This window comes from Oryx dammah, unplaced genomic scaffold (assembly GCF_014754425.2).
Source record: "Oryx dammah isolate SB20612 unplaced genomic scaffold, SCBI_Odam_1.1 HiC_scaffold_26, whole genome shotgun sequence".
NCBI lineage: Eukaryota > Metazoa > Chordata > Mammalia > Artiodactyla > Bovidae > Oryx > Oryx dammah.
Window position 1 is genome coordinate 16,339,069 of NW_024070210.1, and position 24,970 is coordinate 16,364,038.

Consider the following 24,970-nt stretch of genomic DNA (forward strand, 5'->3'; position numbering starts at 1 on the left):
ATCCTCTACTCCAGCCATCGGAGGGAAGTTCTAAAATGCAAATCTGATCCAGTTACTGACCTTCAGGGGCTCCTCATTACGCTCAGGATAAAGCCCAAGCTCCTTAATACATCCAACAAGGCACCCGGTGACTTGGCCCCACCTGCCCTGGTCTCACCCCCATCTATCCCTATCCTACACACCCTAGTCCTGCAACACTGAGCCTTTCCTATACCTCACACTTCCCTGGCCTCATGCCTTTGCCTCTGCTGTCCCCTTGGTTTACTTTCATTGCTGTTCATTCAGTTCAAGCGTGACCTCCTACAGGAAGTCCTCCCTGATTCTCATCCCCTCCAAGCTGGGGAGGTGTTCCTCCACTCTGGGCTTTCATAGAACTTTGAGTTTATCCTGGCCTCTAATGTGCTGTATTCTAGCCCCAGTTTCTGCCTCCACTAAAATGGGAGTTCCGTGAGGGCAAAGTCTGTATTTTGTTGACTTTCTATGTGCCCCGCACCTTGTAGAGTTTATGGCCATCAGTAGCACTCAATAAATGTTTGCTTAAGGGAAGCCTGATCCCCAGAGCTGGGGACCTGGACAAGAACCCAGGACGCCTGACTCCCAATCCAGTGCCCTTTCCAACTGCCCCCAGTGTCAGGCTGTAATCCAACACTTTCACCTATAAGCAAACCCACACATCTGGATGCCATGCTCCCTCAAAGCTCCAGCCCAGCCAACCACCAGGTGAAGGCTCTGAACAGAAGCTGGCAGAGGCAATGGCTGCACCTGCCAATTCGCTGCACTCAGCTCTCCTGGCTGGGGGCGAGTGCAGGTGGAGAGGTGACTGTTCAGGGCACTGGGCTTCTGCGGCAAAGCGCGGGGAACAGCAAGGCAGCAAGCTACTCTCCATCCTGAGGTTCTGGAACTAAGAAGACCTAGAGATCCTTGATTCCTGCTGCATCCGAAGGCCTGGAAACTCCAGTTCAGGGAAGCGGAGTGAGTCCACGCAGGGCTCTGGGTCAGACAGTGGTGAGACCACTCAGAACCCCACTGCTTTCTGGAAAGAAGCAGGGAATACCTCCTTTAGGATGAAAGCCCGCTCCTATTCTTCTTGTTGCATTAGAGCCATAGGGGATCCAATCAAACAGACTTCTCTGAGGTCTTGCATCTCAGTAAGAGGAAGCATCTCGCGACCCCTGCCTCATGGGCCTCAGTCAAAACCTTCTCCAGGGTTAAGAGAACCTCTAAAAAAATAGGCCACCCAAGGCCTGAGGCTGGTTTATACGCACAGAGTAGGAAAGGGCCATTCTCTCAAAAGCAGTGGAGAACAGCCTGTTTCTACCACTAAGAAAAGGCAGCATTGTGTTTGAAACAAAGCCTGAAATAGCCAGCTGGGCAGGGTGGCACCCATCTGTGGATGGCCCTGCTGAGCGAAGAGCAAACTCTGTTACTGTGAAAGTGAGGGGGAGGCTGGGAGATAAAGGCAAAAATCACCTTGGCTCAGGCAGAGGAAGAGAAAAGGGACAAAGTTTGCCAGGAAATCCTTTTGTGGACAAGAGCTATTTGAAGAATGATGGCTCTTTTTTGTTGTTGAAATCTGTCTATTCCAGGCCTGTTTCATATTTATGGTTTAGGGAGGTTTGGTTTCCCACTAGGCAATCAATCAATTTTCTTGCCCAATTGACATTCACTTCAAAAAGATGAGAAAAGGACAGAAATAGTGGCCTCCACATATGAGATTCTCCCCACCCCCAACAGAATGGTCAGAAGCAGAATATACCTGACAGGGGAAAATCCATTTTCTTCACAAAAAGAGTTAATCATACAACAGAAACTGGGTCTTTAACAATAGCAATAACAATGAGCTGTGTAATATACCTTGATTGCACAGGGCAAAAAAAGGAGAGACAAGAGCCCCTGACTGAATGACAGTCTATAATTAAATGAAAATGCAGCTGTTGCAAAGAATATTTATGAACAGGTCTGTTCTGAAAGTCCCGAGTTGGCCAAAGTAGAAGAACATTTCAAGTGCCATCATCCTATTAAAGCGTTGGAAATCATTCGTCTTTCATCATGAAGGTGAAAAACAAGGTCCTTGGCTTAATTATTCTCCACCAACGCAGTTCAGTTTAATCTGTATGCAGGGTGTGTAGCTGAAATACAGATTTCAGCCAATTTCTTTCAGACATGAGGCACAGATAACAAATCACTGAGTGAAACGGAGACCTCTACTTTGAGGGAACAGAAAACCAGCTAATAAAAATCCCATCCAGATGACAGTGGTCAAAGGAACTGACAGCCAGGGATGCCTGGCCTGGAGCATGGAAGGGTAATTTCACCAAGCATGACTTATACAGCTAAATGGTTGCAGTTAAAGTTCATAGCGGGCGAAGGTGGGGCTTTGCAGCATCTAGACAGATGATGGGGGCTGAGACACCACCCCCCCCCCCAGTTCTCAGACCAGAGCTGCTGAGAACTCTGGGCCAGATACAGCAAGTGAATGCTCCTTTGGCATCAGAACAGTGTATCTGATTCTCTCCCTTCTACAACAATAAAGGAGCTGGCCTATTGACAAGCTCAGCAGCTTAATTAATTGGGAAGTCCCTTTGGGTGTGAATGCTGGCAGCAGGAGCATCTCAAGACCTGAAAATAACTGCTTTGGAAACGCTAAGGTGTTTGCAGACTCAGAGAACAACCCTGCCTTACGCAGACTCAGATACCACATGCTGGCATGCAGGTTCCTCCAGGAAACTTGAGATAGGTTTGGAGAAAAATGTGGCTTCAAGCCCTTGTAGCCATTCTCCGAGAGAACCATCACCAGTCAGAGCTGGAAGCGATGTTCAGTTCTGACAACATCAGAACCTACTGGAGGGCTTCTGATATCACAGATTTAAGGGCTCCACCCTCTAGAGAGTCTGCTTTAGTAGGTTTAGGGTGAGACTCAGGAGTCTGTGCTTCTCACACACTCCCAGATGCCACTGGGTCCACGCCTGACTTTGAATAGTGCTGACTCATTGGAAAAGACCCTGATGCTGGGAAAGATTGAAGGCAAGAGGAGAAGGGGACAACAGAGGATGAGAAAGCTGGATGGCATCACTGACTCAATGGACATGACTTTGAGCAAACCCCGGGAGATCATGAAGGAAGGGAAGCCTGGCGTGCCACAGTCCATGGGGTCACAAGGAGTTGAACAAGACTTAGTAACTGAACAACAACAACAACAATATACTAAATTGATAAAGGTGGTATTTTATTAAGGGGCTCAAATTGTATCATATACTTATTAGAGTCATTCAATAAGAATATAAAGATGAGTTCCAGTTGATGCAAAATCTTTAACTCAGAGGTTATGGGGGAAAGCTGCAGGTTTTTGATAGCTTCAGGATCCAAATTATTCCTGTCTTATGTTTCCCCTGCACACACAAATCAGTAGTTGCAAACAGGTGTGTATGTGTTATATAGGTACACACACATACATATGTAAATAATGGTTTTCCAGCTTGCCCTGCACTCTCAAGGCTCAGCAGTAAAGAGAAGTAGCAGAAAGAGCTTTGTTCTGAACAAAACAGACCCACCTGGCACCAGATGTCACCTTGGCAGTGCTCTCCAAAGTGTCAGATTTGATCATTAACAGGTATGAGCATGGGTGTAGAACTTGCTTTTTTTTTTTAAAAAAAAAAAAAAAAGATTAGATAAAATTATGCCTTAAAAATGAGACTCTGGCAAGTTAATCTCTCTGAGCTGCTGGTTCCCTAACAACCAGTGGTACTAAAAAAACATCTACCTCATAAGGTTTTTGAAGAGATCAAAGGAGATTTCAAACCATAAAATCCACTGCTCATTCGATCCTTCTGTCCTGAAGGCGAATGTCCTTACTCCTTCAAAGACCTAGGCCGGTTTATAAGGTAACATGGGTTTCAACCAGTGGCTACAGATTAGAACCACCTGCCGGCCCCACCCAGACCAACTGAGCTAGAATCACTGGGATGAATTCAGTATTTTTTTTTTTTAAACACTCTCCAGGGGATGCTAATGAATAAGCAGGATTACGCCATATTTCCTCCCAAGTTCCATACAAAACCCTGCCAGGCTGCTCCCATTGCCTCTGCAGGGCCACTAGCAACAAAAGAGAGAGGAGAAAATATCCCTAACCAGACCCTGGCTTTTTCACCACTATTGGCCTAAAAGGGGCAGTGGTGGGGGTATTAATCATCATAGCTACTAATTCTGGAGCATAGATACACGCTGTGTGGCATCATGGCTGTGGCATCACTGCATCACACAAGCTATACGATTAACATACAGTATCTCTTTTAATCCTCCCTGTACCCAACTGAGGTATATATTACGCTTGCCCATTTTTACAATAGCTTTGAGATAAAATTCACACATACGATACAATTCAGTCCACTTAAACTGCACAGTTCAATTGCTTTGAGTAGATTCGCAAAGTTGTGCCGCCAATCACAATTAACTTTACAGCATTCTCATCACCCCCAAAGGAAACTCCATACCTTTGAGCCATCACTCCAACTTCTCCCATGTCCCCCGACCTTAAGCACCAGGGAACCAGTTCTCCTTCTTGTCTCTATAGATTTGCCTCTTCTAGACATCTCATAACAATGAACTCACGCAACATGTGATCTCTTGAGACAGGCTTCTTTCATGTAATGTTTGCAAGGTCCATCCACGTTGTGGAACGTACTTTATCCCTTTTTATGGCCAAATAATATTCCACGATATGGCTACGGAACGTTTTATTTATCCATGCATCAGCTAATGGACATTTGGGCTGTTTCCACTTTTGAGATATTGTGAACACTCCTGTATAAGTTTCTGTCTTAATTTCTCTCGATCACATATACCTAGGGGTGGGATTGCTGGGTCATAGAGAGAAGAAAATGGCAACCCACTCCAGTATTCTAGCCTGGAGAATCCCATGGACAGAGGAGAGTGGCTACAGACCCCTGGGTTGCAAAGAGTGAGACACGACTGAGGGACTAACACACTTTCATTTCATGGTAACACTGTGTTTAGCCTTTTGAGGAACTGCCAGAGTGTCTTCCAAAGCATCTGCACCATTTTACATTCCCAACAGCAGTGTATGAGGATTACAACTTCTCTACATCCTTACTAATACTTGTCATTATCTGTCCTTTTTATTACAGTTATCCTAGTGGGTGTGAAGTGGTACCTCACTGCAGTTTTGATTTGCATTTCTGTGATGGCTAATGATGTTGAGCATCTTTCCATGTGCTTATTAACCATTCATATATCTTCTTTGGAAAAATGTGTATTGGGATACTTTGTCCATTTTTTAAATTAGGCTATTTCTCTTTTAATTAGAATTTTAATCATTCTTTATATATTCTGGATACAAATCCTTTATCAGGTCTATAATTTGCAAAAGTTCTCATTCTATGGACGGTCTTTTCACTTTTTGTCCTTTGAAGCATGACAGGTTTTAATTTTGATGATGTCCAAGTTATTTTTCATTGCTTGTGCTTTTGGAGTCTTATCTAATCCAAGGTCACATAGATTTGTGGTTTTTCTTCCAAGAGTTTTGTGATTTTAGCTCTTACAATAGGTTTTTGATCCAATTTGAGTTGATTTTTGTATCTGTCGTGAGACAGGGAGGAAGCTAAAGCTCAATGTCTAGTAACCTCTCTAGAGCCAGACTGTTCCAGTCAGTAGTCCTGCTTGGCTACATGGCTTCCACAGAGCCAAGGTTCTGTATTGGGGTTGGTTCGGGGGAGAGACAGGGAGCAGGGGCATGGAGGCAAGCCACAAAGGAAGTTGTCACCCAGGACGTGCATGTGCACCGTACTTAGTAAAGGGGGACACTGCAGTCAAACAGCAGAGCACAGCCAATGAGCCCCCCAGAGGCCAGCATGTGCACAGGTTCTCAGCCCATCAACCTCATTCCAAGTATCTCTGCAGCCAGCCCGAATCTGCTCCAATGTCCTTCTAGGTCTCTGAGCTCTAGCTCTCCTGAAGTTGTCTTGTATCTTTGGGGCACAGTAGAGGGGAAAGAGATCTGGCTGGCTTTAGAGTTGACTTCCCTGGCGGCTGAGGTGGTAAAGAATCTGCAGGAGAACCAGATTCAATCCCTGGGTCAGGAAGATCCCCTGGAGAAGGGAATGGCAGCCCACTTCAGAAATCTTGTCTGGAGAATTCCATGGACAGAGGAGCCTGGCAGGCTACAGTCCATGGGGTCACAAAGAGTCAGACCGACTGAGCAACTCACACTTTCACTTTTACACTTTCAGAATTGTTCAGCCAGAGGAGGACCCGTGAGGGGACTCAGTTTCCCAACTCTGAGTCCATATTGCCAGCAGGTCTGGGGACACCAACATAAGATGACCAGCGTTGACAGGGCTGCTAAAAATACCGAGGATTCTTGTGAAACTAGCAATGCCCTTAATACCACAGGAAATGAGATAAGAGGTCACTCAGGGCAACTTAGTGGAGACCTGAGGGTTGAAGGGCCCTTTCATTCACAGTTTGTGATGGTAACTAAAACTCTGGCTGCGTTTAAACAACATAAACAACCAGAAACAGGAAGGTCAGCTTGCCTCTCTGAAACCCTGGTCATGGATACAACACATTGGAAAGACCCCTGCTCTCAGAAACTCTAGTGTGATTCACTGCAAGTGGACTCAATCCCTAGTAAAGGTGATGTAAGGGTGTGATGACTATAGTCAGGCTATCTTTACACACAGTACCTCGCTTTAAGTTCACCATGAAATTTCAAGAGTTTTAGCTTCCTCCTTTTGCAGACAAGAAAACTACACTCAGAAAGATCAGCTGACTTGTCCAAAGTTGTCCAGGGAGTAGGCGATGGAGCCAATTCTGAAGCCAGAAGCTTGAACCCAAGCCCAAAACTCTTTCTAGGCCCAAGAAGCAGCCCATTTGCTTAGGCAGCCAGGTTGCTGCCCTACTCCCCTGATGCTTGGACACCTCCAAACACTCAGGCCACTCACCACTTCCAAGGGTAAAATACCACAAGCAAATGAAAGTCCAAGAATCAAGTTTTGAATCAATGATAAAAACTAACTTGCCCGATTGACTCATTTGAAAAGTCGTTGTAGTCATGTCTTACATTTGTTGTGTATCTTCTTAAGTGCCAGGCATTATGTGAAGCCCTTCTTTACCTGCATTAGTTCACTTAATTATACAGCAACACTAGAAGGTAGGAGCTATTATTATCCCCATCTCAAGGCAGAGATCTAAGAAGGCAGCATGGGATTCCTTGAACTCTTCAGAAGTGTCTGATCTCTGCTAAGAACATACAGATCCAGCCATGTCCCCACCACCACCTCTCCAAGGGGCCTGGTGCTAGGAAAACATTCTTTTGATGTTAAAAAAGACTTTTGGAATCAAAACTGCAATGAGATATCACCTCACACCAATCAGAATGGCTATCATCAAAAAATGCACAAACCACAAATGCTGGAAAGGGTGTGAAGAGAAGGGAACACTACTATACTGCTAGTCAGAATGAAATTGGTACCGCCACTATGGAGACCTGGAGAAGGCAATGGCACCCCACGCCAGTATTCTTGCCTGGAAAATCCCATGGACGGAGGAGCCTGGGGGTCTACAGTCCCTGGGGTCACTAAGAGTCAGATGCAACTAAGCGATTTTCACATACATATATTTGTAAGCCATTTGAGTTCATTTTGTGGTTCAGCTGGTAAAGAATCTGCCTGCAATGCAAGAGACCTGGGTTTGATTTCTGGGTTGGGAAGATCCCCTGGAGAAGGGAAAGGCTACCCACTCCAGTATCCTGGCCTGGAGAATTCCATAGACTGTATAGTCCACGGGGTCGCAAGGAGTCGGACACAACTGAGTGACTTTCACTTTCACTATGGAGAACAGTATGGAGGTGCCTTAAAAAACTAAAAATAGAGCTACCACATGACCCTGCAATCCCACTCCTAGGCACATATTCAGAGAAAAACACGATCCGAAAGGATACATGCACCCCAATGTGCACTGCAGCACTGTTTACAATAGCCAAGATACGGAAGCGGCCTAAATGTCCATCAACAGAGGAATAAAGAAAGATGTGGTATAGATGTACAATGGAATATTACCCAGCCACTGGAAAGAATGAAATAATACCATTTGCAGCAACATGGATGGACGTTTAGAGTGTCATACTGAGTGAAGTAAGTCAGACAGAGAAGGAGAAACATCATATGACATCCGTTATACATGGAATCTAAAAAGAAATTATACAAATGTACTTACAAAACAGAAAGAGACTCACAGACTTAGAAAATGAACTTATGGTTGCTGCGGGAAAGGGATAGTTAGGGAGTTTGGGAAGCTATATTCAAAATGGATAACCAACAAGCACATGGAACTCTGCTCAAAGTTATGTGCCTGCCTGGAGGGGAAGGGGATTTGCAGGAGAATGGATATATATATATATATATATATATATATATATATATGGCTGAGTCCCTTCGCTGTTCACCTGAAACTACCGCAACATTATTAATTGGCTATACCCCAATAGTAAATTAAAAGTTTAAAGTTTGAAAAAAAAAGTTTGGAACCTTGTGAATGTTCAGGTTATGGTATGAAATAAGAGTAAATACCACAGGGGCCAAAGTTACACACATGCATGGCTATCTTTAGCTATCACTCATTCGCCCTCAAATTCAATGATTAAAGTCGGTGGGGGTGGCGGGGGGAAGCTAACAGCTTTGAAAGTGTGCTAACAAAGAGTGACAGAACTAAAGTGGAAACTTAGGATTTCAAAGATGAGTTGGGAGATTCTATTCCAAGAAGGGACAGATTGGATCTCTCTGCCAAGCAAGTACGAGACAGAAAAAGTATCTGAGTCAGAGGGAATAAGGCCAACGCTATTCCAAAGAGCCACAGATTAAAAACCAATTATGCAAGGCTTGCGAAAAAATGTCAGTGGGCTGCCTTTATGTTTTAAATCACTAAAAACACAAGCATGCTTAGGCCAACATTTACCCAGCACATCAGCTGGTCTGGGGCAATTTTTGCTCATGGATGAACATTTTGGTCTTTTTGGTGAGGAAGCTCTTAAGAGTGAGCACACCTTCCAAGATCTCACAATAGTTCACTGATTCAAAGTCCCACTCCTTCCAAAGGGGAAAACCTTCTAAATGTTCTCAAGGGTCCCCTAGAGAAGTTGGGAAGCGACCAACGTGAAATCCACAAACAGGTAAGTCTCTCCTCCTGCTTTCAAGATGGTGAGGATAAGGATCTAGTCACCACATGGATTCTGCTGGAAAGGCAGACCATGATGGAATGAAGACACTGATTCCTAGGGAATCAGAAGAGTACAAGAAGTACAAACACAAAGTCAGATTCCCAAATGTAGCCAAGTACTCCCTGGGCCCTCTAAATACACAGATTCCCTGGACCCTCAGAGATTCTGAGTACCTGGGCCTAAGGTTGGGTCTGGGAATCTGGATTCATCAGAAGCTTTCCGAGTGGTTTTGATGATCAACCAAGTTTGGAAATGGCTGGTTTGATTTTCATTGTGTCCTCTTGCCTGTAGCCTGAAGTCCCTTATGCTCACAAACAGAAAAAAAAAAAAAAGGACAAATGCCTGGAGGTGAGAACTGGGAGATATAGAAACTAAGGGACGGAAAATTTAAGTGACTTGCCAAGTCGATACAGCTAGTTAATGTTCAAACCACCAAGCATGTCTTAACATACAATCTATAGACCAGGCGGGCTTCCCTTGTGGCTCAGATGGTAAAGAATCTGCCTGCAGTGATGCAGAAGACCCAAGTTCAGTCCCTAGGTTGGGAAGATCCCTTGGAGAAGGGAATGGCTACCCACTCCAGCATTCTTGCCTGGAGAATTCCATGGACAGAGAAGCCTGGCAGACTACAGTCCATGGGGTCACAACTAGTTGGATATGACTGAGCAACTAACACTTTCACAGGCCAGACACTGTCCGCTGTCTGGTGGAAATAAAAAGGAAGGAATGAAAGGTGTAGTCCCCGTCCTGGGAATCTAAACACAGGACACAAGCTCAAAAGCAGGCTGGTGACAGGGTGTGAAATGGGCTGGGTAGAAGGCAATAGGGGGCAGTGGGGACTGTGGAAAACTGAGGCCCACGTGCCAACACAGTGAGCGTCTGCTACTCAGTTCCAGCTTCCTGGTGCATGCAAGGCTGTTGGCCTAGAGGGGCCACATATTCTGGGTTTTTCAAAGAAGCCAAAAAGTCCACATTTCCTGGCTTTTAAATATAGCAACTCTTTCAATTAAAAAAAAAGAAAGAACCCCACATGGTGAAGGCTAAACAAGATTCATCTGTAGGCTGACTCCTGCCCATGGAATGACAGTTTGCAATCTCTTTCTTAAAAGGTCATCCAGGCTAACCTCCCATGAACTTGAGTCCCTACTAGAGCACCCCAGAGTGGCACAGAGGGTGAGGGTTTCTATCCAGCAGGTTGTTAGAGCAGTGCTTGGTGGGTTTGGGGCGGGGGACGGTTGCAAGGACAAGGCTTCTCGTCTCCTTCCCCCACTACTGGAAATGCATTCCAGGCCCAGAGGCAGGGTGTGGCCACCACAACCAGAGCAGCCCACTCAGAGATGACCCAGCTGGGAAAGGCGGAGACCTCCAGGACAATAGAGAGTGCTTGGTGGAGGAGTCCAGCTTTAAGAGGCTACAGAACAAAAAAATGGAAGAAGGAAGGAAAGCTCTGGAGAAAGCCAGGGAGCAAAGCTGCCTTGAAAAGGAGTATTGGAAAAGAAAGAAGAACAATGAGGCAAGAGAGAAGCATCAGCTCTAAAAATGCCATAAGTCACAATATAACATGTCCACATACCCTAGCCAACACGCGGTCTGGCCACTGGCCATCCACATGATCTACTGAATTTGTCTTCATGACACTGACCACTACCTGGCCTTTTATATTGTATGTGAATTTGCTTATTCTCAGATGTCCCCACTCTAAATACATAGTCCAAGAGAAGGTGGGTTTTGTCTACTTGGTTTACGGTTCAGTATCCAGTGTCTGGCCCAGTGGTTGGCACATGGTGGGTGCTTTGCAAGTATCCCTGGACAAACGGACTGCAGGAAAGCAGCTGGCATGAAAATAGTTTCACATGATGTGTCAACCATATAATAATAACAACATCAGCACGAAGCACTTTATCATTACAAAACCTGTCCTTTAACTTAATTCCTCCGATCTTCTCTTACGCAACTGCTTTGGGTATTTGGACATGGCCCAAGAGGCTGCTGGCCTCCACAAGGCGGACAGCCCAAGAGCCAGCTGGGACGGAGCTGCCTGCACAGCGGCTTGGCCTGTCCGCTCTCTGGGGGCCTGGGAGATGAGACGGCTGCAGAACTGCCGGGCTCAGCGCTAATCGAGCCACGTCATCAAAATGATGGAACATTCTGGGATCAGGTTCATCTGCCTCCCCAGCCTGCTAGAGCAGATTAGAAGCCTGGAAGGCAGGCAGTGAGCACAAAGGGCAGCGGAGCATGAGGTTAAAGCTTTGGCTGAAAAGCCAGACTGACTAGGCCTGTTTCCCAGCTGTGCGACCTTGGATGTCCCCAAGACTTGTTGACGGCATCCATACTGTGGGCATAACAATAACAATAGTAATAATAATGACTTCAAGAGGGTTCTCAAGAGGGTTTGGTGAGACGCTTCGCAGAGCATGCCCAGCATTGTGCCAGGTGCACCCTGCCAGTTACAGCAGCAGCGTCTTCCCCATGCAGCTCCCAGCTCTGCCATCCTCCAGCTGTGCAACCCTGCATGACTTGACTTCCTCCTCCCTGGATCTCAACTACCTCTTCTTTTATTTTTTTGTTTTTAAATTAAAAAAAAAATTATTTTGGCCACACCTCTTGGGCTGAGGGATCTAAGTTCCCTGACTAGGGATTGAACCGTGGACCTCTGCAGCAGAAGCATGGAGTCCTAACCACTGGACTACCAGGGAAGTCTCATTTTCCTCTTCTTTAAACTGGAAGAGAATCGGATCACCAGGACCAGGTAAGGAACAAAAGAGATCATAAGTGTTAAGCCCTTAGCAAAAGGCCTGCTACGTATTAAACACTCCGTAGACGTAAATTCGTATCTTATGGTTATTGAAGAAACTTTTACGAGTCCAAAGTGCCACTGTGAAAATTCACCAAAGGCAGTGTGTCATATGCAAATGACTCATCAGGATGTAAGGTTCCCAGTGGCAAGGTTCTCTCTCAACCCCCTTTATTTTTCAGTTGCTCTCAGAAGGGACCCCCCCACCCACCTTGGGTCTGACTTAGCGCATTGCAGGTCAGCTCCCAGTGGAGGGCTGACCTTACTCCTCGCCAGCGCCTCTGTGCTCCTCCATCTGGCCTCATCACCCCCGCAACACTGCAGTCTGACAGCGGGGGAGAGGACATGCAAATACACCCTAAAAAAAGGCTTGTTATTTTCACAGCCTGGATGGTGCACACTGTGGGTGCCTGTGAGGACAGCACATCACTGTCAGGAACAGGGCATATGCCACCAACTGGGGGAGGCTGTGAAATGCAAAAATATGCAATCCAAATAAAGGCATTTCCCAAAAAAGAAAGTTCCTCTGGCGCCTTTTGTGGGGGGAAGAGGTGGTAACTCAGCCCCTGCCCTCCACCCCCCAGGGCAGATCCCAGAGACCAAGGCATCTGGCTCTTCATCAAGCCCAACAGCCTCAGTGCCCCCTGCTCAGCCACTGGTTTTAAATGGTTTTAAATACTGTGGAATGACCCAGAAATGGATACTTTCAAGTTCTGGGCCTGGAGAAGTGAAATAGCAAAAAAAAAAAAAACCAAGACAAGTCTCTCCACAAAGAATGCAGAGCACCGACTAAGCTGGGAAGAGTGTTCCACAGCACATGGACAAAGTCAATTTAGAAGAATATCATTACCATCCGCTCTTATCTTGTCATCAACAGTCTCTAGGGAGCCGCTACAGGCCACCTAGCCCAGGTGTCTCCAGCACAAACGTCTACAGCAGGGGCCACGTAGCCCAGGGTAGATGAGAGCTGCAGGCAGCAGTGAAAGGCAAGCCAACAAGGGGAAGCGAAATCATCGAGAGTTAACAGGGAGGGTCAGGGGCCCGAGGGAGACGGGAGAGAGGAAAGTAAAGAGGGTCCCTTCAGGGAGCTGTGGCCACGCCAGCACCGGGCCCACTGTGGCCAGATTGCCCCATTTTGTAATCAAAGGTTAAAATCCAAGTTTTCAAGTGAAAGGTTGGTTCCAGCTTCTTTTAAAACCCAGTGCAGGCCAAACCAAACACGCCTGAGAGCCGTGGCCAGCCCCGCCAATGGCCAGCATGCCGCCCCGCTAGCTGGGCTCCCAGCAGACCTTCTGTGCAGGTTTATGGTGCTTTCGGGGGAGACAGAGGGCACAGCAGAAGCACCATGAAATACCCAACTCCCCCCGCCCACCGACAGTATCCGGACACCTTTCTCCATCTAGAGTCCCCCTCTCTGGGAGGTCCAGCCCTGTGAGCTCCATCCTACAGGATGAGCCCCCATCCCGGAGCACGTTTCTGAATGCTCCCTCCCCGAGAGTGGCCCAGCATCTGAGACTCAGCTCCCCCACCTGAGCCCGCTATCTGACACCTCTCCAGCTTCCCAGGTGGTGCTAGTGGTAAAGAACCCATCTGTCAACGCAGGAGACACAAGAGATGTAGATTCGATCCCTGGGTCGGGAAGATCCCCTGGAGAAGGAAATGGCAACCCACTCCGATATTCTTGCCTGGAGAGTCCCATGGACAGAGGAGCCTGGCGGGCTACAGTCCACGGGATCACCAAACAGTCGGACACGACAGAAGCGACTTTAGCATGTTTAGCGTGGCTCCCACCACCAGCTCCTTCTTCCTTCCAGGTGGGCAGCTACTCAGTCTGGCCTCTGAAAACATGGCCCTGACGGGGCCCTCAAAAGGGCAGGCCTTTGGACAAATTGCCAGCCCTGGGGCAGTGACACAGGGCGTGCCCAGCACTGATGATCACCCACCCTGGGGACTTCTGCGTCTCACTAGTCCCCAGGGAAATGCTGCTGTTCCACAAGGAAGGCTCATGAGCGCTGCAGCTGCAAGGGACCTGAGGAAGGCATGCTGCATGGTGGGTCCTCTGCAAATACCAGCTAAAGCGGGTGACGCTGGGTGACTGAGGCCAGGCCCGGCTCTGGCAGCACTTTGGGAAGGGAGCCCACGCCCTCCTCCAAGTTCCTGCTTTCAGCTCCAGCCTGGAGCCAAGAGCAATAAAGACAACGATGTGACCAATGATAACAATTTTTTAAAACTAACCCAATGTTGGCTTTGCCTTATATACTTTTCAAAGCATGTGTACATTTCCATTGTCTCTGCTGACCACCGCCCCCCTCAACACTCCAGAGTGATGGTCAAATGTTATTATTCAATACTTTCATGATTAATCACTCTTCCCGTGCCCCTTGAAGAGCCAGAGACAGGTTTAGCACACTGACCTAGCCCAGTGCTTCTCAAGCATTAATGTGGCAGTGAATTCCCTGGTGTGTGCATGGGAGGGGACAGTTTGTTAAAAATACAGATCCTGATTCAGAAGATCTGGGATGGGGCCTGAGATTCTGCATTTCTAACAACCCCAGGGTGACATGGATGCTACTGGTCCTCAGACCCCACATTAAACAGCAAAGCTTAGGTCACATGGCAAGTTTACGGCTAGACCTGGGATGCTAGTTCAGTTGGTAAAGAATCCACCTGCAATGCAGGAGACCCTGGTTCAGTTCCTGAGTTGGGAAGATCCCCTGGAGAAGGGAAAGGCTACCCACTCCAGTATCCTGGCCTGGAGAATTCCATGAACTGTAGTCCATGGGGGTCGCAAAGAGTCAGACACGACTGAGCAACTTTCACTTTCACTTTGGGATGCTAACCCAGGCATCTTACCCTCCCCAAGATCCTGCCTGGGGGAACAAGGCTTGCTCACCTCACTCTTCACAGGCTGGGGCCTCTTGCCCAGTTTCACCTCCAGGAAGTGCAAAGGGGCGATCATGGCCCCAATGTTGCGGATGTCGGCGTATTTCAGCTCCTCTGCAGTCAGAGCCGAGCTGGGGAGTCCAGTCAGGGGGCCGAGCCCTGGCAGAGAGCCCGCAGTCACGGAAGGGTCTGGGATCTGCCCAGGCATCATAGCAGGAGGAGTGGCAGTCCAGCCTGGAGTGGACAGAAGAGCAGGACAGGCACTGTCAGCTGGGTGAGAGCTTCTAGGAGGGGCTTAAGTCTCAAGTCTTGCCGGGACCCCCCCTTTCTTTCACCAGCGTCCCCCTAAACCCCTTCTCCACCCCAAGTTGCTCTTCCTGCCCTTACATCCATTCTGTTATCGAGAGAAACTGGATCAATCAATTCACACCAAGGTTATCACTGGCACCTAGGCAATGCTTAACCCAATCACAGGCCTCATGGATTCAACATTTACTCTGAGCTAAGCACTGCGGTCATCCTTCCACCAGCCCCAAAAGACTAGGTCAGAGCCCAAGACATGGAGGAAGAAGGAAAGCTTAGAAAGAGAACTCACTCCAAACTGAACACTTTAAAACTGGTAGAGCTGGATTTAGACTGCAGCTCGCCGCCTCCAAAGGGAATGGATCAGATTGGAGGCACATCGAGCACCTTTGCACATATTTAAGAGGGAGCTATTTTGAGGCTGGCATGGTGCCTCCCCTCCAATCACACATCCCATTCTGCCTACTTGTTAAGACACCCTGAATACGAGATGAAGCAAATTGAAGTTAACAGTGTGTGTGTGTGTGTGAGTTCTTGCACCTGGCATCTATGAGGAAGTGACTGAGGCAAAGGAGATGGAATTAATTAGCATGTGCTTTCCCCGTGGAGCCCAGGACAAGAAAAGTCTTCCACGGGCTCTTCACTCTCAAAGCAAACACATATTCTAGCTCCTCCAGACTCAGAAGGTGTGCAAAGGAAGACAGATTCAGGCATGAAAGAAAGACATAAAGTAGATGGATCAACACCCAAGGAATTCTTATTTCTTCCTTCCTTTCACTGGGGGAAGCTCATGGATAAAAAACAATCACTTCAAGGCACAGATGGCAGGAAGAAACCTTGTCTGCCAGTAACACCAGACTTTCCGGTCACTTATGGGGCTCCTATCCACCCATTCAACCATCCATCCATCCATCCAATTTTCAACTACCTACTATGAGCTGAGAGGCACTGAGAATAGTATGGAGATCAGTTGTACACATTCTTGGCTTCTAGGCAGCCTTGTAAGCAGTATTTTAGTACAAAACTGCTTCTAGATTCTAATTCTATAAAGAAAATCATTTCTCTGCACCCCCCCCCCCCACCTCTTCCTGCATCTCTGCACAGGGCTATCAAATCAACACTCCATCTGTCTTGGAAATCCTGGGGGAGAAGCTCTGGCCCATCTCTCTACCTTCCCTCTCTTCCCACAGAGAGGGGTTATTTAGCGAAACAGGGAAGACAGGACGTCCATCAGACCTCAAGCCTCTGCTGGGCAGTAACTCCTGTGACCACACTGTCTGGGTCTCAGGCTCTCACATCTAGATTTCAAGGAGAGCAGCATATTAGCAAGGCCATTCAGGTCATGAGCCCAAGTCACCTTCTCCATTTCACTTCTAAAGGTGAAATTTGGTTCCCTGTCCAACCCTGTGTTTCTTTCTCAATTGGTTCTGCACTTGGCGGGGAGAAACATTGGTGATTTGCACCCTGAGACCACCAACACTTCCACTGGACATCAACTTTCTTGAAAGAAAGGCACTTGTGAGCAGACAGAGGACCTGCCATTTCATCCTCAGCACCAGCTGCATCTGCCATGAAGCCTTCTTCACACAGCGCCCCACCTTGCACCCCAGTTTACACTTGGGCCCCAGGCTCTTTCCTCTGTGCTCTGCCTACTCTGCCTCCCACACCTGGCCTCTCAGCCATCCCCTTCCCCACCCCACATCCTTTCCTCCCCTTCCTCAGCACCCCGTGTCCCCTGGGCCATTCTCAGAAAAGGATCCCAGGCTCATTCACATCAAGTTATAGTCTTCAAGCTGGAGGAGGCCCTGTGCTCATCTAAACCACATCCTCATTTTGTACAGGAGGAAACAAGCTCAGAGGTTCAACGACTTCCCCAAGGTCACACAGCTATAGAGGGACAGAGCTGGACTCCTGGGCCCTGGATTTTAGAACCAAAGCTTTCTCACCCCACCCTTTTTATTTCCCCTCCAGTGGTCCAAGAAATGTTAGTGTGGAAGGAATGACCTTCTAATGGTGGATTTTCAGATATCAGCCCACAGTGGAGGATCATTCTCTTGCACAGAGGACCCTCTACTCTGCTTTCCATGGAGATCCAGGTTTGAGAAGTTCTCCAAAGAACTACATGACAGGCTAGGCAAAAGTCCAGACATAGAAGAAACAGACCCTGGGACCTCTTATATGTGGTTGGTCAATGTGCTGTGACCCTCCCTAGGCCTGAGCTGGACTGGAATCCAGGTTTGGTGATAAAGTCACTCCCTCCACCCTCTGGGGCTTCCCTGGTGGCTCAGACGGTAAAGAATCTACCTGCAATGTGGCAGACCCAGGTTCCATCCCTGGGTCAGGAAGATCCCCTGGAGAAGGGAATGGCAGCCCACTTCAGAAATCTTGTCTGGAGAATCCCATGGACAGAGGACCCAGCAAGCTACAGTCCACAGGGTCGCAAAGAGTCAAACACGACTGAGCAACTAACACTTTCACTTTCCACCCTCTGGAGCCAGGCCTGCAGTGCAGAGGGGGCAACAGGCTGCCAGGCCCGAAGGCTGCTCCAGGGCACAGTGGGTGAGTCACCTGTCTTCTGGGGACTCCTCCAGGGAGAATAAGAAAGGGCCAGTATAAGGACTCACTCCTGTCTGGATAAATCATACCTAGGATCTTCCCGACCCAGGGATCGAACCCATGTCTCTGACGTCTCCTGCACTGGCAGGCCTGTTCTTTACCACTAGCACTGCCTGGGAAGCCCAGTTTCAGGCTACCTGAGCCAAACTGACAAAGGAAACTCATATTTTCTTCTCAGAAAAGAAAAAAACCCTACAACGGCCCAAACCCACTCCCAGCACCCCTTCTAGACCTGAACTGATGCTACAAAGAGTCAGCAATCCCAGGAGGGATGTTTAACTGAGCAGGTCAAAGTGGACAGGAGATGGGAAACTTGAAAATGTTCTATACCTGGTGCTTCAGCTGAACACCAACCCCTAACCGGGGAGGGAGGCACCACGCCTCAGGTGTGGAGCAAAGCAAAATAGAGTGCAAGGTCCTCTCCTTGGCCCGAAGCCCCAGAGCCTTCCTGAAGTGTAAGGACCCACGCATGTGGCAAAATGTGCCTTGTGGCCACTTAGCCAGTGGAGGGTGAGCAACAGGCATGCCTGTTGTTGCCCCATGAGACCCCATGCCTGCACCATTTATGGCACAGAAAGGATAAGCCACAAATACTTGACTGAACGAATGAACGAGGGATACGTTCATGGGGGAGCGAAATTCAGTGAGTCGGTTGAGGATCTGTCTCTGGAGGTTCAGACGCTCGTCATCCACCTCCAGACTTTTCGCTCCCACAGTAGCCCCCAAGAAAAATCCGCCAGAGGCTTCTGGATGTTTCCTCGCCTAAGCCATCTCAGGAGATGGAAGCCAGACGCCTCTGTGTTCCGGGAACGATAGGCTCAGCTTGCAGCTTCTGTTTATTTTCATACAGATGGTATAAATGAGACACTAACAAATGATCCCAAAGTATAATGAATTCTCTGCTACCGTGAGAACCCCACCCCTGCCAGAGGGAGCACCCCCTGGGAGCAGCAGCCCCATGAATTCTTGCCATTCCTGCTCCCCTATGAACCCACCCCAAGGACAAGCCTCACTCAGGGGGATTAGGCACCAGGCTTTCCTTTGCAGAAGTGGAAAAAAAAAATCTCCCTCTCCTGCCCTTCCCCTCAAGGGTGCCCCTAAATGCTCAGATACAAACCACAAAGTCCTTAACACATGCCATTCCAAGAAGACAACCACAACAGCTGACATCCACCAGCAAGAAGTCATCCTACATGGCTCCAGAGGTGGAGGGGTGGGGGGGGGCAGAGACGGAGGAGCTGGAGCAGCTGCCTCTCATAATTGGATCCCCATTAACTGGAAAGAGCTGGCTGACAAGCCCTGGCTGAAAGGCAACTTGGGCGATTTGAAAACGAAAACAATTTGCAGTGATTTAGGGATCAACTAGAAGGTGTGTGTGTGGGAGGGGGAGCAGGGTGGCAGGGAACCCACAACAGTCAGGAGGAATTACAGACGGAAGATGACAAGAGGCGAACTCATCTCCCAGACTGGTTGTTCCATAAACAATTTAGTGGGAAAAGGAGAACTACACAGCAGGAGATTTAGGGGAAGAACTGAGTGTTGCCCTTTGGGCCCAGGGGTCCATATGGAAGATAAAGATCCTCCACGCCTTCCATGACATGGAGGAGATCCTCCATGTCTCATTAGCAACTGGGTTGCATAAAGAAAGAGCAAACCCTATATGCTGGCAGAAGACCCATATTGGCAAATAGCTCTTGAGCCTCAAAAGACAGGCCTAGAATCCAAAAAGACTTTGGCAATTTGGGACACTGACCAGGAACGACCTGGAAACTAGCCAGTGGGGAAAAACTGGGTACTGCGTAGATCCAAGAGGAGACAGACAAGACATACATGAGACAGAAAACATTCTGGAGGTCACAGTGGATCCTAAGCTGTTGTTGAGCCTAAGATTTGGGATGGTCTGATGCAGCTCCCTAAAAGCCAGCTTGAAAGAAACAGGGACCAGTTGGATCCAAGGGGGAAAGAACCTAAAGAAAAGATCTGATATGTCTCTGTCCTGACTTCCTCAGGGACTTGTAGGCACATGGTTTGGGGGCGCTGCCTTATACAAGTAGAAGAAAAAAAACACAAAACACCTCAAGTTCCAAAAACGGGCCCTAATGGGAGACATTAAGATGAAGAGTCATTCCAGCCAAAAGAAGGAAGTGTAGAAATAAGTTTTTCCCTCTTATTTTCTTCTCTTGTTTACTGTATGTAAACCTGTAAGATATATTTTTTTAATGGGAGTATCTATAAGTAAACAACAGTCCCAACTTTTGAAAGGCTAGTCTTATTAGAAAGTGCCCAATAATGGGCATCTTGATCTAAAATGGCAAAGACAGATTTTTTTTTTCCCCAAAAAGACAGGTTAAGAAAAGGTTACGATCTGCCTCATGAACTTTCTGCCCATAAAAACAAAAGTTTAAGGACGGCTCTAAAATCCCTGGGGGTTAGCTCCCTTCTAAGCAAATAGCTGACCTGGGCGAGCATCAGGAGCCAGAAATAGGGGTGCAAATGAGTGCCACTGGCCCAAGGCTTCAAGGCTTGGTGCAGAAAGTGGAGGTGAGTGAGAGCAGGTCAAGGAGCAATGGAGTTCATAGGGTCAGACCCCAGGAGCACTGGTGGAGTTGGAAGTTAAGAGCAAGCATCTGGCAATTGAAATCAACAAGAGCGACTTGGAGGTCTTAGGAGCTGGAGCCTCGGAAGAAGCTGTGGAAGGCGGAAGTCCATGGCAGCAAGTAGGGGGCAGAGAGGCCAGAAAGGTGCCAGGCCAGACATCACAGAGCATAGCACTAACGATCATGAATCTTGAAGAATTAAACACCAAATCTGTCCCTAGAGCTAAGGAGTTATCTGGGATGACCTCTCTCCTGGAATCTGAAATGATGCAGGCCAAACAGCTTCCAAAAGACAAGGAGATCCAGGAGGCAAGGAGGAGAAAGCTCCGAGATGGAGCACAAGGGCAAGCAGCAGAAGACCATCTCCAAAGGCTGGCTCAGCTCTGCAGGCAGGAGAGTGAGGCAGGTTAAAAGTGGAAACTCCAGAGCCAGATCATCTGAGTATGAATCCTAGCTCTGCCCCTACTAGCTGTGTGACCTTGGGCAAGTTCCCTAACCTCTCTGTGCCTCCCTTTCCTCTGCCGCACAGAGGGACTAATCACCTTACTTTCCCTGTAAGGCCAAGAAGATTTAATTAGTTAACACTTGGAAAGCACCTGGAATCGCACCTGTGAGCATGACGTCAGTGTGGCTTTGAGCGCCTACCTTCCTGGAGCAACACTAGCGCTGCATGAGCCCTCGAGGTTCCTTCTGCACTGTTCCCAGTGCCCATCGAACACCAATCTCCCTATCCTACGGCCAAGAAGAGGATCCACGCCACCGTCAACCCCCGGCCCAGCCCAGAGGATTCTCTGCTCTTCTACTTCCCAACTCGAAACCTCAAGAGGGCAGGACCATCCTGCATCCAGGCAGTTACTGCAGAAGAGAAACAGCAGGTGGCAGATCGGGGCTGGGTACAAAAGTGTGGAAATGAGACCCAGCACCTGCCCTTTGCCTCGGTTTCTCCTAAGTGCTTCTCCATCTCGCAGGCCAGGACAACAGCTACATAGATCACTGGCAACAGGGTGCCCCCATGGCTGGGCTTCCAGGCCCACCTCCAGAAGAAGAGAGCCAGCATCTGCTGTGTCTTTCAACTCACTGTACCCCTGCATTGCTTAGAAGGGGTCACTCTTCAGATCTTCATAAGAAAAAATGAGGGGTGGTAGGTGTCAGAAGAAGCTCTTGACATAGTGTGAGCCCTGTGTAGCTAACCCAGCCATGAAAGAAACTAGAAAGTCTCTCCAAGAAAGGTTCTTCCCCAGAGGCCAGGGAAATGCTTTAGACAAGCCCTGCCTATAAGCACGGCTTTCTCTTCTGCCTAATGTAGGTGCTCAATAAATACACAGTAAGTCATTTCTGCCTGGATCTTTATTCTGAGCAGCGAGAAGCAGCTGAGAAGGAATTGTCTCTGGGCCTCCTAGACTATCCTCCCTCCTCACCCTGTCTTGTTCCTCGGCACCAGGAGTTCATATTATGATACACAGCACAGACACACACACAGCCTGTGACCGATCCTTTGGCTCTTTTTTTAAAAAAATGCCATCGGCCAGTTAAAGCTTTAGAAACTGAGCTCCACAAATGGAATCCCATGGGTAGGAGCAAGAAAACAGACTAAAAAAAAGAGAGAGAGAAAAAAAAAAACCAGAATGGTGGGCTTTGGCTGGGCCTCCCACAGCCAGCAACGAGTGTAAAGAAACACAGGCCGAAAATTCCAACCCTGGGTCGCTAAGGCATTTGTCTCTGCTGAGTTTCGAGAGGCCAAACCACACACATGCACAAGAGCGAGTACACACACACATACACACACACACATATATGTGTGCACGCACACACACACACAGACATACAGAGCTTGGCAGCCTGTAAGATCCAGAGCTGGTAACACAAGCCACGGAACCTACTGCCAAGACAAGCAACAGAATGAGCCAGGCTCAGTTTCATTGGCCACCATACGCTGCATATGGCCCGGGACGCAGCCAAAACAGTGTTCTCACCCTCCTCAAAGGCATAGGAGACCCTCTGTTTTCAAACACACCTCCACAGAGCCTTAATTAAAGGAAAATGGAAAAATAATGTGCCCGCTGCTTTCCCCCTGCCTATATAGGTATGCACACACACATACCCATACACACTCTAGTTTTCTCTTCCTATTTCGGTTTCCAACATAATTCATTCACATGGAAAAAAAGCAAACTGCATCCTGCGCAGAAAAGCAGAAAAGAATGTAGCTTGCCCTCAGCCCTGGCTCTGACTCCTCAAGTTGAGCTGGGCCTGAATGAATACAGAGCAGGCCAACCTAGAGTCTGCACTGGCCCCTTCTTTCCAGAGCAGAACTGGAAACAGAGACACTTGTGTCAGAGACAGCCCCGTTGCAACACCAGCAACCCCACGACAAACAAGGCCTGGAAAACCTAGCCCATCTCAGGGTTCTGCCAAGGGTCTGGCAGGTTGGAAAAGATGCCTAAACATCCTGCAAACAGGTGGGAGAGGCAACGACAGATGCTGGTGGCTGCAAAAGCTAGGCAGCAAGTGAATGGAGAGATTCTTGTCCAAGTTCTTCCTTGGGGGACACTGTCACCAGTTATCAACACATCTCCTTGGAGGTGGCTGCAACCAACCCAGGAGAAAAGTCAGAAGCCTCTACATCCATGCCTTCTGAGTGAAAGTGAAAGTGTTAGCTGCTCAGTCGTGTCCGACTCTTTGCAAATTCATGGACTGTAGCCCGCCAGGCTCCTCTGTCCATGGAATTCTCCAGGCAAGAATACTGGAGTGGGTAGCCATTCCCTTCTCCAGGGGGTCTCCCCAACCCAGGGATCAAACCTGGGTCTCCTGCATTGCAGGCAGGTTCTTTACCATCTCAACCAATTCATGCCTTCTAGCTGCCCTTCAAATCTCACAGCACTCAGCTCTTCAAGATTCTGGGGCTACCTATAGCTCTGAACCAAAGCCAGAGTAGAAGGGGAACAGAAGAGTCTTTGAGAAATCAGTTCTCCGTGTTTTAAACAAGGAGAAATCTTAACCAGCCTGAGGCACGAGAACAGATCGTGCTTCTCTTCCCTGGTAGTCAGGTTTATATAAAATCAGAACCATGCTCACACCTGATACTTGGCTAAACTCTCCCCTAGAAACCTGTGAAAGAAGATAAGGCGTCCATCCAAACTACAGCCAGATTGGCAGGGAAGATGAAAGCAATGGGAGGTGTTTTTAAAAACCCTAGGGGAAGGCAGGTGACATGTGAACACAGTTTTCTGCAAGGTCTTAAAGGACAAGCGGGCTCCCAAGCATAGTTCCAAGCTCCAGTTTCTCATGTTCCCCAAACCAAGACCCTGAGGACAGTCCACCGAGATTTAAACCTGGGAACACACACCGGCCTGCAAACTCTTTTCTGAGAAGCTGACCTGAACCCAGCTGCTGTGAGCACGTGTGGTCAGGGCACAGCCCAGTGTCCTAGATGCCAGTCCTAGATGCCATGAACAGTGGGCAAGGGTCAAGCAACCTTGCCCTCCCGGCTGACCCAAGGGATCAGTCGAGTTCTTCCACCAGCCTCTCCTTCAGCTGCAGGGACAGCCCATCCTCCCTGCCGAAGAGCAGAGGGCCTCCCTGTCCACCCCCGACCCCACCACTGACCCAGGCAGAACTTGGGACTGCAACCCCGGGATCAGGGCTCCAGGCCGTGTGAAGTCGTAACCTTTCAGGCTCTTTTGAGGGGCGAGGCAGGAGAGAGCCGTCTAAACTGGGCTGGGCCGGAGAGGAGGGGCTGGTTACCTACAGCAGCCGGCTTGACTCCTTATGTAACCTGGCTTGGCAGTTGGGGGAGCCGAAAGGGGACCCGGCCGCCCCTAGACACCCCCCGACCCCCCACCTCTCCGAGAGGGGGAATCCCCGAGCAATGGCCCTGAGGAAAACCCTATTCATTGTATGGAGAGCCAGCCCGTGTCAGCGCCCTCTTCCAGGTCCTCAGGGAGCCGCGCTTCCTCCCTGCGAAGGGGAGGGGCGGGCACGACTTGCCAGCAGGTCGCTGTCATCCCTTCACCACCAGCACCCTCGCACCTTCAGGGCCTTCAACCCTCCATCTCCACCCCAGGGCAGTCTTCTCCCCACTCACCCGCCTTCCCCGCCGCGCGAGAGCACCTCCCTGCAAAACGGACGGGGGAGGAGCGCGCGGGAGGGAGGCAGAGAGAGCGCCTCGGCCGTCCCGGGAGCGGACGGAGCCTCCCGTCCCAGGGCGGGAACCAAAGAGAAAGCCACCCGCTCGCGGGCGCTTAGCGGGAGCGGGTCCGGGCTGCAGAGCGCCCCCCTCGCCGGGGCCGCGCGGGCTCCCAAGGCTGCTGGAGCCTCCCCGCGGGGCTCGGGTTCCGGGGGCTCCGGCGCGCTCCGCCCGCGCTGGGAGGTGTGGGGTGTGCGGCCGTCCCGGGTGCCCGCGCCCGGCGCGCCCCACCCCGCCCTCCCGCCCGGCTCCCCCCGGCGCGCGCGCGCCCTCGCACCCACCGTGCAGAAGCCGCGGGCGGAGGCGGCGCCCCCGGGGCCAGGGCCCTGCTGCAGGCGCCGTGCCCGCTCAGCGCCGCT

At 49.2% G+C, this 24,970-nt stretch overlaps 1 protein-coding gene across 4 annotated transcripts in view; it reads right to left on the reverse strand.

Moving 5' to 3' along the window:
• Positions 1-24,970, reverse strand: part of JDP2 (Jun dimerization protein 2) — a 43,622-nt gene that overhangs the window by 17,056 nt on the left and 1,596 nt on the right. For 2 of the 4 annotated variants that reach the window (XM_040226063.1, XM_040226061.1), the window contains exon 2: positions 14,920-15,143. In XM_040226063.1, the coding sequence (XP_040081997.1) occupies positions 14,920-15,120 (201 nt within the window). In that variant the 5' untranslated portion in view covers positions 15,121-15,143. Of the gene's footprint in view, positions 1-14,919; positions 15,144-21,070; positions 21,125-21,154; positions 21,200-24,892 lie in introns of those variants that run through there. The other 2 variants (XM_040226064.1, XM_040226060.1) reach the window with 2 other exon arrangements.